This window comes from Euprymna scolopes, chromosome 16 (genome assembly GCF_053919585.1).
Source record: "Euprymna scolopes isolate OS-2025 chromosome 16, ASM5391958v1, whole genome shotgun sequence".
Lineage (NCBI taxonomy): Eukaryota > Metazoa > Mollusca > Cephalopoda > Sepiida > Sepiolidae > Euprymna > Euprymna scolopes.
In genome coordinates this window covers 56447532-56466184 of record NC_136497.1, presented here as the reverse complement: position 1 = coordinate 56466184, position 18653 = coordinate 56447532, and the positions used below count along the sequence as shown (strand labels likewise).

The 18653-nt window shown below is 29.2% G+C and overlaps 1 protein-coding gene across 2 annotated transcripts in view; it reads right to left on the bottom strand.

The window, feature by feature from the left end:
• The window catches only part of LOC145295978 (GATOR1 complex protein NPRL3-like), an 81679-nt gene extending 65136 nt beyond the window's left edge, over nt 1–16543 (bottom strand). For both annotated transcript variants that reach the window (XM_080141914.1, XM_080141915.1), the window contains exon 1: nt 16283–16543. In XM_080141914.1, coding sequence (XP_079998040.1) covers nt 16283–16397 — 115 coding nt within the window. In that variant the 5' untranslated portion in view covers nt 16398–16543. The remainder of the gene's footprint in view (nt 1–16282) is intronic.
• Between the last annotated feature and the right edge of the window lie 2110 nt (nt 16544–18653).

The window sequence follows — 18653 nt, the reverse complement described above, 5'->3', positions numbered from 1 at the left end:
GATTCCGTTAATGTTGATTTGATAATTGTAGATGTTAAACGACATTTGATATCACTAGCCGAACATTTTGACAAATATTTCTCGAAAGATATTCCAGATAATATTGAAAATTTTGATTGGATCAGAAATCCGTTTAATGTTGAAATAGCTGATAGCATGCTCACAGGAAATGAACTGGAAGAACTGGCCGAAATTTCATGCGACAGAAGTTTAAAAATCAGTTTTATGCAGCAACAAGTTTTGAAATTCTGGCTCCCTGTAGCCTCCGAATATTCATTGTTATCTCGAAAGGCAGTTTTTTTGTTTTTTTTATTACATTTTCACCCCAAACAAGGCAAATTGCAACTTTGGTGTAGGGGGCTACTATCAGGGGAAACAACTACTGGAGTATTATGTAGGGATTTGGGCAGCAAGATGTTGGTTCACGTTGCACTTGAACTTCTGCATGTCAGTACAGTTGGGGAAGCAGTGACCTGGAATGGAATTCCAAAGTCTAGCGGTTCTGGGGAAGAAACTACCGGAGTAGAAAGATCTTTTACATCTACGGATCTCTGCAGTGTGGGGGTGGGATTTTGCAGCTTGTCGGGTCTGTCGAGGGTGTTCACGTCGTGGGGGCACAAGTGCTTGCAGTTCATCAGAGCACTCACCATTAAAATACTTGTAGAACAAGCAGAGGGATGCGACGTTTCGTCGATGGGACAGAGGCTGAAGCTTAGATGCCAGTTTAGGGCCTATCAGATTTGCGACTCTCTTTTGAACCCTGTCAAGGAGCGAGAGACTAGTAGCCGATGCACCAGCCCAAATATGACAGCAATACTTCATACATGGGCGAATGGTTGCCTTATAGAGGTACAGGATACTTTTGGGTGTTAGTAGTTTTCTAGCACGGTAGAGAGAGCCAACTTTCCTGGCAATGCCCTCGATGTAATTGTTCCAACTCATGTTTCCTGTGAACGTTAGGCCAAGGAGCTTGAAAGACGTACTCTCAGATAAAGAGTCGTTGGCCATTGCTATAGGTGGTAGAGAAGGTTTCTTGTAATTATTGAATGAAACCAGTTTAGTCTTGGCGGCATTGAACTTTGTCCCCATTCCACTACTGATTGGAGGTCATCCTCTAGTGTTTCTGCCATTACTTTAGATATATGTTCATTTGTTTTCCTGTCATGCCTGCTATAGAGTGTGGTGTCATCAGCATATATACCCATCTCAGAGGCAATTTTGTCGGGGAGGTCATTTATGAATATCAGGAACAGTAGAGGTCCAAGGATAGATCCCTGGGGCACTCCCGCATTTATATCATATTGTTTAGATGTACGACCGTCGAGGACAACCTGGATTTTTCTCTTATCTAAGAAGGATTTAATTATGTTAAGTATTCTACTAGTGATACCGTATGATCTAATCTTCCTGAGGAGACCCTCATGCCATACCCTGTCAAAAGCCTTAGATATATCTAGAGCTACCGCTCTGCCCTCTCCCAGTGAATGGTATATGCGTTCAGAGATTACAGTGAGGATGTCTGCTGTGGAATGGGCTTGTCTAAATCCATATTGTTGGTCGGTCAGAAGTTTAGCATCTGTAAGGTGCTGGACTAGAGCATGGTTAATTAGGGTCTCAAATATTTTGGCAAAAAGTGGGAGGAGGCTAATAGGGCGATAATTTAATGGGTCAGTTCTTTTGTCAGAATTCTTGAATACTGGTACCACAGAAGCAGTTTTCCAACAGCCCGGAAAGCAAGATTCATTAAGGCATTTGTTGTAGAGTTTGGAGAGAACTGAAGCTACTTCGGCTGAGCACTTTTTTAATAGCACAGCTGGGATGAGATCGGGTCCACACGCTTTTGAAATGTCAAGGTTTTTTATGATAGTATGCACCTGAGCAGGGGTGATTTTCAGATCGTCGAGCGTGGCGTCTGTCCGCATAGGAAATTGAGGTAGTGGGTGGTTGGAAGGGTCCAGTGTGGAGTTTGAGGCAAACCGACTGGCAAGCATGTTAGCCTTTTCGGTTGCTGAGCAAACAACCTCGTGATTGTTGGTTAGTGGGGGAATTGTTGATTGTCCATTATTTACTACACTGTTGTAGATTTTCCAGAAGTCACGAGTTCCTAGTTTCTGTGCTTCGATGCGTTTTTTAGTGGTTTCCGTAAATTCTCTCTTAGCTGTCGCTATTTCTTTCTTAACGTTACTTCTAGCTTCTATGTAGTTCTGTCTATTTGAACTGGACTTATGTCGGTCAAAACTGCAGTATGCATGTTGCCTTTGAGCAATGGCAATTGCACAAGTCGAAGTAAACCACTGGGGAGAGTGGGGCTTGCTATAGAATTTCCGCATGGGAACATGCGCTTCGATTGCGGTTTTGAACCATTCAGTGGTCTCGTTTGCACACTGTTCAGCAGGAAGAGAAAAAATATTTCCCCATGGGGCGTCTCTGATAAGATCTCTGATGGCTTCCCAGTCAGCCTTTTTATAATATCTCGTTGTTTTGAGCACTAGCTCTTCAGTTTTGGGTCTAGAGTTTAGGGCGATTTCAACCATTATCATTGCATGATCAGCGTTCCCAAGTGGGCTGTCGGCTTTCGTTATACAATCATCAGGAACTGTGGTCAAAAACAGATCTAAAAGTGATGCGTGTTGTTCTTCCTGATCAGGGAAACGGGTTGGAAAAGTAACAATTTGTGATAGGGAGTGCGATATAGAGAAGCTATGAGTTGCGCTGCCCGTTAAGATAAGTTAAGATTTTGTTACCGTTTGCAACAACATACTAATGTGAAGCAAGATTTTCGGCACTGACCAATCTGAAAAACAAAGACTTGCTCCAGAAAGTGACTTATGTGTATGTTTGTCAGTAATATCGCCAAGAATTGACAGTTTGTACAAAGTCAAGCAAGCAAATCCTTCTCACTAAGTATGTATTGAAAAATCCTACGTTTGTGTAGTTGACAATAAAACTATTTATTAAATACTATTGCTGCTTTCATTTAATATTAATATTTTAAACATGGACTTTTCTCATTCCTAGCTGTTAATATTGTTGTCACTAGAATAAAAATCACAGATGATTGATCTTCGGCCTACGGCTGATTAAAAACCAGTGAGAAATGCAGATTACACCCAGTCATTATCATGCCATGGTTATCAGAAGAAAGGCAACACCAAGCAATCGGACATTTTACTGCCATAGCGTCAATTTCATAATTGTTTATAAAGGGGTCCCTAAGGTAAAGCCTGAAATATAAAGGGGTCCACAAGTCAAGAAGTTTGAAAAACCCTGGTCTAAAACAGTTTAGTAAACTGAATTGAGCATTATCATTAATATAAGAATAATTTTTATAAATGTTTAGTTTCAGCTTAACATATAGATATCAAATCATGATTAGTAAAGAATTGCTGCAAACCTTTGGCAAACTTTTTTTTTTTAAACTTTGATCGCATTTCAAACATGATGTACCTCAAGTTAGTCAATAAAAAAAATAAAAAGAACTGATCATGAATAGTTAATCAGAACACATTTAAAAAATATACATTTTTTTTTAATTGTCCCAATTTTTATATTCAAGGCCCTTAGTTAATTTATAAATAGAATAATCGAATTCCTTTAAACATCCCAGTGTGTATTATTTGGATTCTTCGCACTACTGTGCTCATTTTGAGAGTAATTTTCACAACGTTTCAGTTGATGCAACTTCAGACCTTCTTCAGATGTCTATTGTCAAACTCGGGAATCTACAAAGAATTTCGAATGGAATCATTTACTTCATTTACAAGGGTAGCATGCTCTCGTTTCGTCAGTCAGCGATGACTAGGTAGAAGTCCTAAGTAATTTGCAATTGTATTTTGAGTGTTGCCTATGCTGAGGACTGAATCTTAAACCTCCAGAAAAGTGTAACTTTCAACTGAATTTTACCGGGTACTATATCCACTATGCAATAGAGTTTGATAGTAAGATTTAATATAAATTGAGTATAAAAGTTATTTTAACAAAGACAGAAAATGGAGAATATATCTAGAACATATATGAATATAAAAATAGAAATAAATGAAAAATTACGAAAATAGAAGGGTTACCAGCAAGTGTTACCTAAAACATAAACAGAGTTTTATAAGTGTAAAATGGTGAAAAACGAAATTTTATAAGAAGACATTTTTATACAAGATATAAGAATATAAGTTACTAGCATGGGGGAGGGGTGCACAACTTTGCTAGGACGTAAAATATGCTTAAATATGATATTTTAATTCATCCAGATTTCTTATATATTATTATAGAATCATGATTTCCAAAATAAAAAAAAAAAGTATTCGGGTGGCATCAGCTAGAATCGAAACCGAAAGCAAAACTGCAGCATTCAAAGCTGGTGACTTTACCACTGTACCAATGTGACACTCATATGAACTGATTAAAAATAAACTAAGATAAATGTAAAAAATGTGTAATGATTTTTTTAAATTTTGACCCATTTTTGAACCCTTAAAAATTATTTTAACCGGTTAAAGACCCATAAAAGAACAGTCAATAAAAAATCCAATCATTTTAAGCCCTTAGCGCAGATCTGCGACTTTTAGTTTCAGAAGAGATAGAGTTTGAAAATATGGAGACAGACAGTGAGTTTTATAAATTTGATTTTCAGTTGTTCATACAAATACGTGTCTAGCAAAAAAACATGGCTTAGTAGTCACATGTCAAAATATTCATTGTGTGAATATATGCGCATGTAAGCAATATACATTTGTGTGTACTTGACAGTGTGGCATTGTGTATGTGTGTGTGTTGGTTTACCTTATTCTTGGTAATGCGTCTAAGTGAGTAGTAGTTTGTTTCTGTTCACCTGACTCAGTGTGTAAGCAAATGAATGTGGAACGAGTAAGGCTTGTACGTCATAGGAGGAGCGGGGTGTTGGGCAGACCTTGAAGTTTGGAGGAAACTAATTTTGGTGATCAGGTCTTATAGAAATTTTTAAGTTCGCACTGCCTTACTAGTTATACACAAACATGTCACTTTCTGGCGCTTGAAACGATTTTCATTGATTGGAAAATATTTTGAGTTCACATGTTCATGTTAAAACTTCCTTGCTTTGGGGAGCAAGGAGGAAAGCAAATTCCAATAAAGCGGAGAAGGAAAGAATGTAGGCAATTATAGTTATTTGCTTTTTAGTATTTGCGCAAATCACTTTTCAGTCTCATTAGAACATGGTGAAAACCATTTAAGTTTTTGGTGCTTATGCAGAATAGGCACTACGTTATCGTCGTCAGATTTCGAGCAAGTTACTTAAACTGGTACTTCTGCATTTATAATCCTGCGATTTCCACAAAGTTACTTGGGTGTACCCAGCAGATGACAAGAATAAATGGAAATGGCCGGGTGAGTCTAATTACAAAAGACACAAATTGTTACACTCTTCTTCCCAATGGCAATGACTACTGAAATTCATAAAGTAATATATTGGAAAATAATGTCTTAATATCCAGCTGTCGACCATTTCCGGTTCTTCTCGTCATCCACTGGGTACACCCAAGTAACTTCATGAAAATCGCGGGTTAATAAATGCAGAAGTACCCATAAACTACGAAAAGATGCTCAACATAAGTTACATGATTTTCTTTTTTATTTTTTTGTAAGCACTAAATGAAAACAATGTTACCTTTGTATTTACAAAGACAATACAGTGTTTCTCCGTTATTAGAGCGAAAATCGAAATATTGACTTTCAACTAAAACCAATGGTACCTACTAGTCATGTCAGAGTAATGACATATCCAAAAAACGATGAGGCAGAAAATTAATTATAAACGAAAACAATTTTTGAAGACAGTTAATGAAAACTGAGTTTTTCTAAAGTGGCTTAAGGTTTTCTAAACTTTTCCAAAAATAATTCCCTCTCGTTATAATTTGAACTTTTCCGGTTTTATTTTTTTTTTTTTTAGCAAAGCTCAATTTTTGCTGTCTTCTGAAACTATTTTCATGAATTGTTTTAATTTTCGGAGAGATCTGTAGCAGCAAAACAAAATGATCTATTTTCTGTTGTGAATCAATACCCCTCTCCCCCACCTAGTTATTCGATCACACACTAACCAATCAGTTGGTGGAGCACATTAATTCATCTGTCCCTTAAAGATCTGCTTTAGCTTTTTTAGGGGAATTACAGTTAGCCAGCAAAAGAACTCAACCAGCAAGCAACGCAGATCTTGATCTCTCTATCACCTGTCACCTTCCACTGAACGCAACAGCAAATCTCACCCTAGAAGCTGACGACCCATTGGGTGCTCCAGCATACCAGTCCTCGCCAAAGAAATGGCTTCTTCCTAGCAAGTATACTTTCTATATTGAATAAACCTTTTTGTTGTTTGTCTAGGTATTCTTCTTTCTTTTGTGTTCACAAATATATAATTAGGAGGAAAACATAAATTCCCTTTCCTAAAGCCCTCCCTTGTCCATGTTAAAAATAGTTTTCTAAATTTGTTTGGTAGTGTTAAACTGCACAAGTGCCCCAAAACATTTTAAAAGCTGTGAAATATCAACTTCAACCAAAAGGTGGAATTAGTTTACATCAATGACTGGTATTCACTCATTTCCGTTACGGAATTAAGTTCTCCCCAAAAACATTTCACTTAATTTGATCAAGTAGTTTTCTTGTTTTTTTTTTTTTACAGCGCAAAAACAATTTATGATACCTATTAAAAGGTAGCCATGTTTCGATTTTTAGGAAGAAAAGCTAGTATTTAAGATGGGGGTAGGGGTGTCGGCGCTTTAGACTGAGTTATCTCCCCCATGGTGTGTTCTGAAAATCTAAACATGGCTGCCTTTAGCACGCTGTCATAAAAACATGTTTTTCCGCTGTAAAAAAAAAAAAAAAAAAAAAAAAAAAAGGGTAAATCTTTAGGACGTGCTCCAGTCCAGCGTATTATAAACACCCCAACCTCCCATGTTAAGAAACGGCTTTCGGAATGAACACCTCCAACCTCGAAAGCCATTCTTAACATGGGGAGGTTGGGGGGGTATTTCGAAAGCCGTTCTTAACATGAGGTGGTTGGAGGTGTTTATACTACGCTGGGGCAGGTCGTCAAAAATACCAAAAAAACAAAACAAAAAACTACTCAATCAAATTAAACAATTTTTTTTTCAGAGAACTTCAGTCCAAAATGGATACGTACAATATAACTTTTTTCGTTATTTTCATTTTTTAATGTCTTTTTTTTTTTTAGCCACATAAATTATTTAGAGTGAAATGTTTTTGGTAATCTGGAAGAAAGAGAGAGCCTGTTTTCTCCGTTTAACTATAGGTGGCGTTACTGTCTGTCCACCCAGTTATGGAAGCACAAAATGTATATAATAGCACCCTTGAAATAAAAATAAATGTTTTTGTTATATTTTAATTTTAAACATTTTTTTTTTTGTTCTTTTGCAAACATATTTAAGTTTTATTTTGTCAAACATATTTACGTTTTTTTTTGTTTTTGCAAACATATTTAAGTTTTATTTTTTCAAACATATTTACGTTGTTTTTTGTTTTTGCAAACATATTTAAGTTTTATTTTTTCAAAAATATTTACGTTGTTTTTTGTTTTTGCAAACATATTTAAGTTTTATTTTTTCAAACATATTTACGTTGTTTTTTGTTTTTGCAAACATATTTACGTTGTTTTTTGTTTTTGCAAACATATTTAAGTTTTATTTTTTCAAACATATTTACGTTGTTTTTTGTTTTTGCAAACATATTTAAGTTTTATTTTTTCAAACATATTTACGTTGTTTTTTGTTTTTGCAAACATATTTAAGTTTTATTTTTTCAAACATATTTACGTTGTTTTTTGTTTTTGCAAACATATTTACGTTGTTTTTTGTTTTTGCAAACATATTTAAGTTTTATTTTTTCAAACATATTTACGTTGTTTTTTGTTTTTGCAAACATATTTAAGTTTTATTTTTTCAAACATATTTACGTTGTTTTTTGTTTTTGCAAACATATTTAAGTTTTATTTTTTCAAACATATTTACGTTGTTTTTTGTTTTTGCAAACATATTTAAGTTTTATTTTTTCAAACATATTTACGTTGTTTTTTGTTTTTGCAAACATATTTAAGTTTTATTTTTTCAAACATATTTACGTTGTTTTTTGTTTTTGCAAACATATTTAAGTTTTATTTTTTCAAACATATTTACGTTGTTTTTTGTTTTTGCAAACATATTTAAGTTTTATTTTTTCAAACATATTTACGTTGTTTTTTGTTTTTGCAAACATATTTAAGTTTTATTTTTTCAAACATATTTACGTTGTTTTTTGTTTTTGCAAACATATTTAAGTTTTATTTTTTTAAACATATTTACGTTGTTTTTTGTTTTTGCAAACATATTTAAGTTTTATTTTTTCAAACATATTTACGTTGTTTTTTGTTTTTGCAAACATATTTAAGTTTTATTTTTTCAAACATATTTACGTTTTTTTTTGTTTTTTCAAATATATTTAAGTTTTATTTTTTCAAACATATTTAGGTTTTTTTTTGTTTTTGCAAACATATTTAAGTTTTATTTTTTCAAACATATTTACGTTGTTTTTTGTTTTTGCAAACATATTTAAGTTTTATTTTTTCAAACATATTTAGGTTTTTTTTGTTTTTTCAAATATATTTAAGTTTTATTTTTTCAAACATATTTACGTTTTTTTTTGTTTTTTCAAATATATTTAAGTTTTATTTTTTCAAACATATTTAGGTTTTTTTTTGTTTTTTCAAACATATTTAAGTTTTATTTTTTCAAACATATTTACGTTTTTTTTTGTTTTTTCAAATATATTTAAGTTTTATTTTTTCAAACATATTTACGTTGTTTTTTGTTTTTGCAAACATATTTAAGTTTTATTTTTTCAAACATATTTACGTTGTTTTTTGTTTTTGCAAACATATTTAAGTTTTATTTTTTCAAACATATTTACGTTGTTTTTTGTTTTTGCAAACATATTTAAGTTTTATTTTTTCAAACATATTTACGTTGTTTTTTGTTTTTGCAAACATATTTAAGTTTTATTTTTTCAAACATATTTACGTTGTTTTTTGTTTTTGCAAACATATTTAAGTTTTATTTTTTCAAACATATTTACGTTTTTTTTTGTTTTTTCAAATATATTTAAGTTTTATTTTTTCAAACATATTTACGTTGTTTTTTGTTTTTGCAAACATATTTAAGTTTTATTTTTTCAAACATATTTACGTTGTTTTTTGTTTTTGCAAACATATTTAAGTTTTATTTTTTCAAACATATTTACGTTGTTTTTTGTTTTTGCAAACATATTTAAGTTTTATTTTTTCAAACATATTTACGTTGTTTTTTGTTTTTGCAAACATATTTAAGTTTTATTTTTTCAAACATATTTACGTTGTTTTTTGTTTTTGCAAACATATTTAAGTTTTATTTTTTCAAACATATTTAGGTTTTTTTTGTTTTTTCAAATATATTTAAGTTTTATTTTTTTAAACATATTTACATTGTTTTTTGTTTTTGCAAACATATTTAAGTTTTATTTTTTCAAACATATTTAGGTTTTTTTTGTTTTTTCAAATATATTTAAGTTTTATTTTTTTAAACATATTTACGTTGTTTTTTGTTTTTGCAAACATATTTAAGTTTTATTTTTTCAAACATATTTACGTTGTTTTTTGTTTTTGCAAACATATTTAAGTTTTATTTTTTCAAACATATTTACGTTGTTTTTTGTTTTTTCAAATATATTTAAGTTTTATTTTTTTAAACATATTTACGTTGTTTTTTGTTTTTGCAAACATATTTAAGTTTTATTTTTTCAAACATATTTAGGTTTTTTTTGTTTTTTCAAACATATTTAAGTTTTATTTTTTCAAACATATTTACGTTGTTTTTTGTTTTTGCAAACATATTTAAGTTTTATTTTTTCAAACATATTTACGTTTTTTTTTGTTTTTTCAAATATATTTAAGTTTTATTTTTTCAAACATATTTACGTTGTTTTTTGTTTTTGCAAACATATTTAAGTTTTATTTTTTCAAACATATTTACGTTGTTTTTTGTTTTTGCAAACATATTTAAGTTTTATTTTTTCAAACATATTTACGTTGTTTTTTGTTTTTGCAAACATATTTAAGTTTTATTTTTTCAAACATATTTAGGTTTTTTTTGTTTTTTCAAATATATTTAAGTTTTATTTTTTTAAACATATTTACGTTGTTTTTTGTTTTTGCAAACATATTTAAGTTTTATTTTTTCAAACATATTTACGTTGTTTTTTGTTTTTGCAAACATATTTAAGTTTTATTTTTTCAAACATATTTACGTTGTTTTTTGTTTTTGCAAACATATTTAAGTTTTATTTTTTCAAACATATTTACGTTGTTTTTTGTTTTTGCAAACATATTTAAGTTTTATTTTTTCAAACATATTTATGTTGTTTTTTGTTTTTGCAAACATATTTAAGTTTTATTTTTTTAAACATATTTACGTTGTTTTTTGTTTTTGCAAACATATTTAAGTTTTATTTTTTCAAACATATTTACGTTGTTTTTTGTTTTTGCAAACATATTTAAGTTTTATTTTTTCAAACATATTTACGTTGTTTTTTGTTTTTGCAAACATATTTAAGTTTTATTTTTTCAAACATATTTACGTTGTTTTTTGTTTTTGCAAACATATTTAAGTTTTATTTTTTCAAACATATTTACGTTGTTTTTTGTTTTTGCAAACATATTTACGTTTTATTTTTTCAAACATATTTACGTTGTTTTTTGTTTTTGCAAACATATTTAAGTTTTATTTTTTCAAACATATTTACGTTGTTTTTTGTTTTTGCAAACATATTTAAGTTTTATTTTTTCAAACATATTTACGTTGTTTTTTGTTTTTGCAAACATATTTAAGTTTTATTTTTTCAAACATATTTACGTTGTTTTTTGTTTTTGCAAACATATTTAAGTTTTATTTTTTCAAACATATTTACGTTGTTTTTTGTTTTTGCAAACATATTTAAGTTTTATTTTTTCAAACATATTTAGGTTTTTTTTGTTTTTTCAAATATATTTAAGTTTTATTTTTTTAAACATATTTACGTTGTTTTTTGTTTTTGCAAACATATTTAAGTTTTATTTTTTCAAACATATTTACGTTGTTTTTTGTTTTTGCAAACATATTTAAGTTTTATTTTTTCAAACATATTTACGTTGTTTTTTGTTTTTGCAAACATATTTAAGTTTTATTTTTTCAAACATATTTACGTTGTTTTTTGTTTTTGCAAACATATTTAAGTTTTATTTTTTCAAACATATTTACGTTGTTTTTTGTTTTTGCAAACATATTTAAGTTTTATTTTTTCAAACATATTTACGTTGTTTTTTGTTTTTTCAAACATATTTAAGTTTTATTTTTTCAAACATATTTATGTTGTTTTTTGTTTTTTCAAATATATTTAAGTTTTATTTTTTCAAACATATTTACGTTGTTTTTTGTTTTTGCAAACATATTTAAGTTTTATTTTTTCAAACATATTTACGTTGTTTTTTGTTTTTGCAAACATATTTAAGTTTTATTTTTTCAAACATATTTACGTTGTTTTTTGTTTTTGCAAACATATTTAAGTTTTATTTTTTCAAACATATTTACGTTGTTTTTTGTTTTTTCAAACATATTTAAGTTTTATTTTTTCAAACATATTTACGTTGTTTTTTGTTTTTGCAAACATATTTAAGTTTTATTTTTTCAAACATATTTACGTTGTTTTTTGTTTTTGCAAACATATTTAAGTTTTATTTTTTCAAACATATTTACGTTGTTTTTTGTTTTTGCAAACATATTTAAGTTTTATTTTTTCAAACATATTTACGTTGTTTTTTGTTTTTGCAAACATATTTAAGTTTTATTTTTTCAAACATATTTACGTTGTTTTTTGTTTTTGCAAACATATTTAAGTTTTATTTTTTCAAACATATTTACGTTGTTTTTTGTTTTTTCAAACATATTTAAGTTTTATTTTTTCAAACATATTTACGTTGTTTTTTGTTTTTTCAAACATATTTAAGTTTTATTTTTTCAAACATATTTATGTTGTTTTTTGTTTTTTCAAATATATTTAAGTTTTATTTTTTCAAACATATTTACGTTGTTTTTTGTTTTTGCAAACATATTTAAGTTTTATTTTTTCAAACATATTTACGTTGTTTTTTGGTTTTGCAAACATATTTAAGTTTTATTTTTTCAAACATATTTACGTTGTTTTTTGTTTTTGCAAACATATTTAAGTTTTATTTTTTCAAACATATTTACGTTGTTTTTTGTTTTTTCAAACATATTTAAGTTTTATTTTTTCAAACATATTTACGTTGTTTTTTGTTTTTGCAAACATATTTAAGTTTTATTTTTTCAAACATATTTACGTTGTTTTTTGTTTTTGCAAACATATTTAAGTTTTATTTTTTCAAACATATTTACGTTGTTTTTTGTTTTTGCAAACATATTTAAGTTTTATTTTTTCAAACATATTTACGTTGTTTTTTGTTTTTGCAAACATATTTAAGTTTTATTTTTTCAAACATATTTACGTTGTTTTTTGTTTTTGCAAACATATTTAAGTTTTATTTTTTCAAACATATTTACGTTGTTTTTTGTTTTTTCAAACATATTTAAGTTTTATTTTTTCAAACATATTTACGTTGTTTTTTGTTTTTTCAAACATATTTAAGTTTTATTTTTTCAAACATATTTATGTTGTTTTTTGTTTTTTCAAATATATTTAAGTTTTATTTTTTCAAACATATTTACGTTGTTTTTTGTTTTTGCAAACATATTTAAGTTTTATTTTTTCAAACATATTTACGTTGTTTTTTGTTTTTGCAAACATATTTAAGTTTTATTTTTTCAAACATATTTACGTTGTTTTTTGTTTTTGCAAACATATTTAAGTTTTATTTTTTCAAACATATTTACGTTGTTTTTTGTTTTTTCAAACATATTTAAGTTTTATTTTTTCAAACATATTTACGTTGTTTTTTGTTTTTGCAAACATATTTAAGTTTTATTTTTTCAAACATATTTATGTTGTTTTTTGTTTTTTCAAATATATTTAAGTTTTATTTTTTCAAACATATTTACGTTGTTTTTTGTTTTTGCAAACATATTTAAGTTTTATTTTTTTAAACATATTTACGTTGTTTTTTGTTTTTGCAAACATATTTAAGTTTTATTTTTTCAAACATATTTACGTTGTTTTTTGTTTTTGCAAACATATTTAAGTTTTATTTTTTCAAACATATTTACGTTGTTTTTTGTTTTTGCAAACATATTTAAGTTTTATTTTTTCAAACATATTTACGTTGTTTTTTGTTTTTGCAAACATATTTAAGTTTTATTTTTTCAAACATATTTACGTTGTTTTTTGTTTTTTCAAACATATTTAAGTTTTATTTTTTCAAACATATTTACGTTGTTTTTTGTTTTTTCAAACATATTTAAGTTTTATTTTTTCAAACATATTTACGTTGTTTTTTGTTTTTGCAAACATATTTAAGTTTTATTTTTTCAAACATATTTACGTTGTTTTTTGTTTTTGCAAACATATTTAAGTTTTATTTTTTCAAACATATTTACGTTGTTTTTTGTTTTTGCAAACATATTTAAGTTTTATTTTTTCAAACATATTTACGTTGACCCAGATCCTCGTGATTTCCCGTCAAGCCCGGATCGGGCGAGACCGGCAATCATCGGTGACAACCGAGCGGCGTAACAGACGCAGGCTAAGGAAAAAAACAAAACAAAATGGAAAAAAAAAACCCTTAAAATTTTCAAATAATAACAAGAAACCTACCTTTAAAAACCAAATATGTTTATTTAATTTATTGTAGTATTTTTTTTTTTTTTATAATTATCAACAAGAAGTTTTTGTTTTTTTTAATTTATCTGCAAAAAAAGGTTGATTACCGGTATAACTGTTAGGTGTAAGTACAATTTTTTCTTTCATTTTTTTTTTTGCATAATATTTATCAGCAACAAGTTTTGTTTTTTTAAAATTTATCTGCAAAAAAAAAGGATGTTCACCCGTATAATTGTTAGATGTAAGTACAATTTTTTGTTCAATTATTAGTATTATTTTTTTTTTATATCAAAAATATTAATTTTTTTTTTTTTAGTTGGAAACCACTGTTGTACCCGGCAGAATATATTTTTTTATTATTGGAAGGAGGGTTTCGGCGTTTTGATTTGGCACGGTGACCAAAAAACCCTCCTAGGATTCTCCAACGTTATGTTTTCTTTGGTTGAATAAGGATTCGTCAATTTCTACAGTATGTCCCTGAACCTCCTATCTGCCGGGGATTCCTCAGGAAATACACCTGACAAATTTCCCTCACAAAGTTCTTCCAATCCATATATGTGTGTTCGGATATAACACCGCATTCTCTCTTAATATTTTTTAGTGTCGCCATTTCGAAGGCCCATGAATAGATTATTTTCACTATTGTTGCAACATCCAAATTGGAACGTGCAAAAAACGATCCTGTGCACAATGACACCCACTGTCTACACTGACCACTGGTACACCGCCAGGAGAAGACATCCTTTACACAATTTCTGTTTTTTAGTAAACATTTATGATTACATTTGTTGCAGCTCATTCTTTGAGAAAGCAATTTCTTTTCCCGACAAAAGGAAATTGTCTGCATCAGCGTTTCCATGTGTTTTTCAAGCATGCACAGATTTATTCCCATGGCTGTCATTTTTTTTTCAGTAGTTACTTTCTTCCAATTCGATTGTCATCTGCTTACAGTTACAAACTAAAGTCGGATTAGCATTTCAACATTTCAACAACGCTCGGCAGACACCGATGATTGCTGGTCTCATCCAATCCGGGCTTGACGGGAAATCATGAAGATCCGGGTCAAATTATGGGGTTTGTATTACTGTACACAGATTCGAAAAAGTTGTCAAAAAACAAATATATAACAAATAAATGTTATCAAAGGCAAGATAAGTTACTTTTCTACCAAACTGGATATAATTTTTGTGTTTTTATTCAATTTAACATGTTTATTCAGCTCGAAAAACATACAGTGTTTTCCGATGTATTGGAAAATTCAAAATGGCGCCCGACTCTCTCTTTAATACGGTAAGTTTGGGAAAAGGTGTTATAAATAATAAACTAGACAAAATAATGTTAGAAATTTGCTCAATATATGTTACCGTGACATCGGTTGACATATATTAGGTGGTTTTTTAATAGTATTTTGTCTAGTTTATTATTTATAACACCTTTTCCCAAACTTACCGTGTTAAAGAAAGAGTCGGTCGCCATTTTGAATTTTCCAATACATCGGTAAACACTGCATGTTTTTCGAGCTGAATAAACATGTTACATTGAATAAAAACACAAAAAATATATCCAGTTTGGTAGAAAAGTAACTTATCTTGCCTTTGATAACATTTATTTGTTATATATTTGTTTTTTGGCAACTTTTTCGAATCTATGTGTACAGTAATACAAACCCCCAAACACATTTACATTTTTTCTTTTTTTGCAAACATATTTTTTTGTTTTTTTAATTTTTTTTTTTCAAATATAGTTTTTTTATTTTTTTATTTTGTAAACATGCGCAATCTATTACGATCTTTGCCGCCAATTAACCCTTGCCAAACCACATAATGGATGCAATTATTGATAACATTTTACCTCTAAGTTTATGCTTGCAAAAATACGTAAATGTTCGAAAATAAACAAGCAACAAAACGTAAATGTTTGGAAAAATAAAACTCAAATATGTTTGCAAAAACAAAAAAAAAACGTAAATATGTTTGAAAAAAATAAAAAAAAATGTTTAAAATTAAAATATAACAAACAACATTTATTTATATTTCAAGGGTGCCATTATATACATTTTGTGCTTCCGTAACTGGGTGGACAGACAGTAACGGCGTTACTGAGTAACGCCACCTATAGTCAAACGGAGGAAACAGGCTCTCTCTTTCTTCCAGATTACCATGTTTTTCAGTATTATTATTACTCGCAAAAAAAACGTTTAAATTGGCAAGGATTTTAGAAAGAGTGGGTGGAGGGGCGTCGTATACATCTATAACAAGCTTGTGCAGTTTATGGACCGTGCTATATTTTTGTTTTTTAAAGATAGGACTTTCAAGTATGTCTTGTTTATTAAATTGTTAGGTGAAAGCGCAGAAGAGTTAAAAAGCCCACCCCTCCAGATGTTAATTGCTTTCTAAATAATAAGGTTATTATTTCAGCACGGTCCGTAAACTGCACAAGTACTATAAAACAAAAGAAAACTTACATTTAGAGGTTACAGCATTCTTTTTTACACTTTCTGGAGGATACCGAAATAAAATTCTATTGCCTTTTGAACCAGACGTTGCTAGGATGATAGCCATTGGATTCAAATCAGCCATTGTGATGAAATGAAGAAAGGAAACTTTTAATTTTTATTATTTTTAAATTTTTAATTAAAGATGGAATAAACGTCAAAACAAGATTTCTTTTCATTTAATTTCAATACTTCATTCATTCATGTTGCTAAAATCAACAACGTAACTGATGAACGCATCATTCAAAGCTATATTTAACATTTTTATGTGAAAAAATATTAATAGGTTTACCCAAACCACGTTTGGTAAGTCGCCGTAAAAATAATCTCACAATATAAATCTAAGATTGGATGCTTGTATAAGAGAGAAAATGGTAGCCATTTTAGCATTTCCTAATGATAAGCGATCACCGGAACCGGAAGTACATTTTAGGAATGTAACGGCGTGACCATAAAAATGTTACCATGTTAGAAATTAGCAGACGATAAAGAAAAGACTTTATTTTTCGAAATAATAACGCAATAAAAATTATAAAAATGTACAAACACTTAAAATGATAAATAGAACACGAAAATTTGATTCAAAATAATTTTTATAGTAATGAGATTAAGAAAAAAAAAAAAAAAAAGAACTAACGACTTTATTTTCATCTTGCTAAAAAATCATTGAAGAAAGATCAAGAGGACAACGGGCATGTTGTTGGTCCTAACAGCCGAAATACTAGCCCAAAACTGTGAAAAGTGGCAAAATTTTCTTTTTAAGCATGCGGCATTGCGGTATGCAAATAAGTCATATAGGTCAATTAAGTCAAAACTATAATCAAATTTAGCATCCCTCCGATAAGCGGTCACCGGAACCGGAAGTCAATCTTGAGAATGTAACGGTGTCATTGTTAAAATGCACTCGTATTATAAATTAGCAGACGAAAAAGAAAATAATTTATTTTACGAATGAATAAAAATAAATAAAATTCGCAAACCACTACAACGTTGAACAACAAAAGAAAAATCGAATTCAATATATACATACTTTTTAATTCGGAATATAATAATAAAAAAGCGTTATTCTCATCTTGCCAAAAATATAAAGCTAATTTAGCATTCCTATGATGAGAATACATTGGAACCGGAAGTTAATTTTAACGACACGGTGTAATTGTTAAAATGCCCCTGTGTTATAAATTAACAGACGACAGAAAAGAATTTAATTTCGCAAGAATAGCACTATAAAAATGAATAATATTCCTTGGCCTTTTAGTTAAGAACAACATGTAGTATCTGTTCTGATACTACACTTCACATTTTCTGTTCTCGGTCAGTAGGGAAGAAGTTATTCTAGACTGAGACAATTTTAATTCTTGTTCCTATCCAGAGTGCTCCTTTTTGGGAAGCTGGATTTTCCCCACATTAAAAACCGACCTTGTGTCTAATTCTGCCCTTGTACGGTATTGGAATTATTACGGAGTCACTAGTGTAGTGCCCTGTGATTGGATGAAAAACAACCAATCACGGGCTGCCATTCTAGTTTCCTCCCCGACCCCTATTTGCGCGGCCCCTTCGAACTTTCGGCCTCTTTTGCGGTTCGGACCTGATTGCGAGTACATCCATTTCGCCAGCTCTCCGCCACCAGAAATATGGGACGCACATGGAGTCCAAGCCGTAATAGCAGCACAGACCAACAAGGCCGCACCTTTTCTCTTTCATACCAACTAAGGACACAGGAAAGATTTAATTGATAAACGGACACATCACATCTGTGAGATAAGTTTCCCGCAAACCCAATTGTTTGCAACACCTTTATTTTCCTTTTTGTAAATACAGTTTTTTTATAACATTTAACTCTGTGTTTGTTTTTCCTTTCTTCTTGACGTCGTCACATTACTTTGTTACCTCAAACGTTTGGGAAATCCCAATAACGGCAAGTAAATAGGAACATTTACAAACAATTATAAAGCATGAAAAATCGAAAATATATTGTTTATTAAGGTTTGGAATACTCTCTTAGAAAACATAATAAAACTAATAAAGATAAAAATATGAAAAATAGCACACACACACACACACACACACACACACACACACACACACACACACACATAGAGTCTTAATAGAAGTTTTTCAACCTTTAAAACTATATGAAAAGAAGAAATAAAGAACCTTTAGTCTCAGATCCTTCACTGGAAAATTTCTTTGCTTGTACATTTATTAATCTCTTTGCTTCCAATAGTTTATCATGGACCTAATGTTATTGTAGGAATCATAAGTTGCTTACTACCAAAAACTGTTTTGGGGATTTAAAAACAAAGCAGTATTTTATCTAATGACTCGGCAGCAGTGTTGA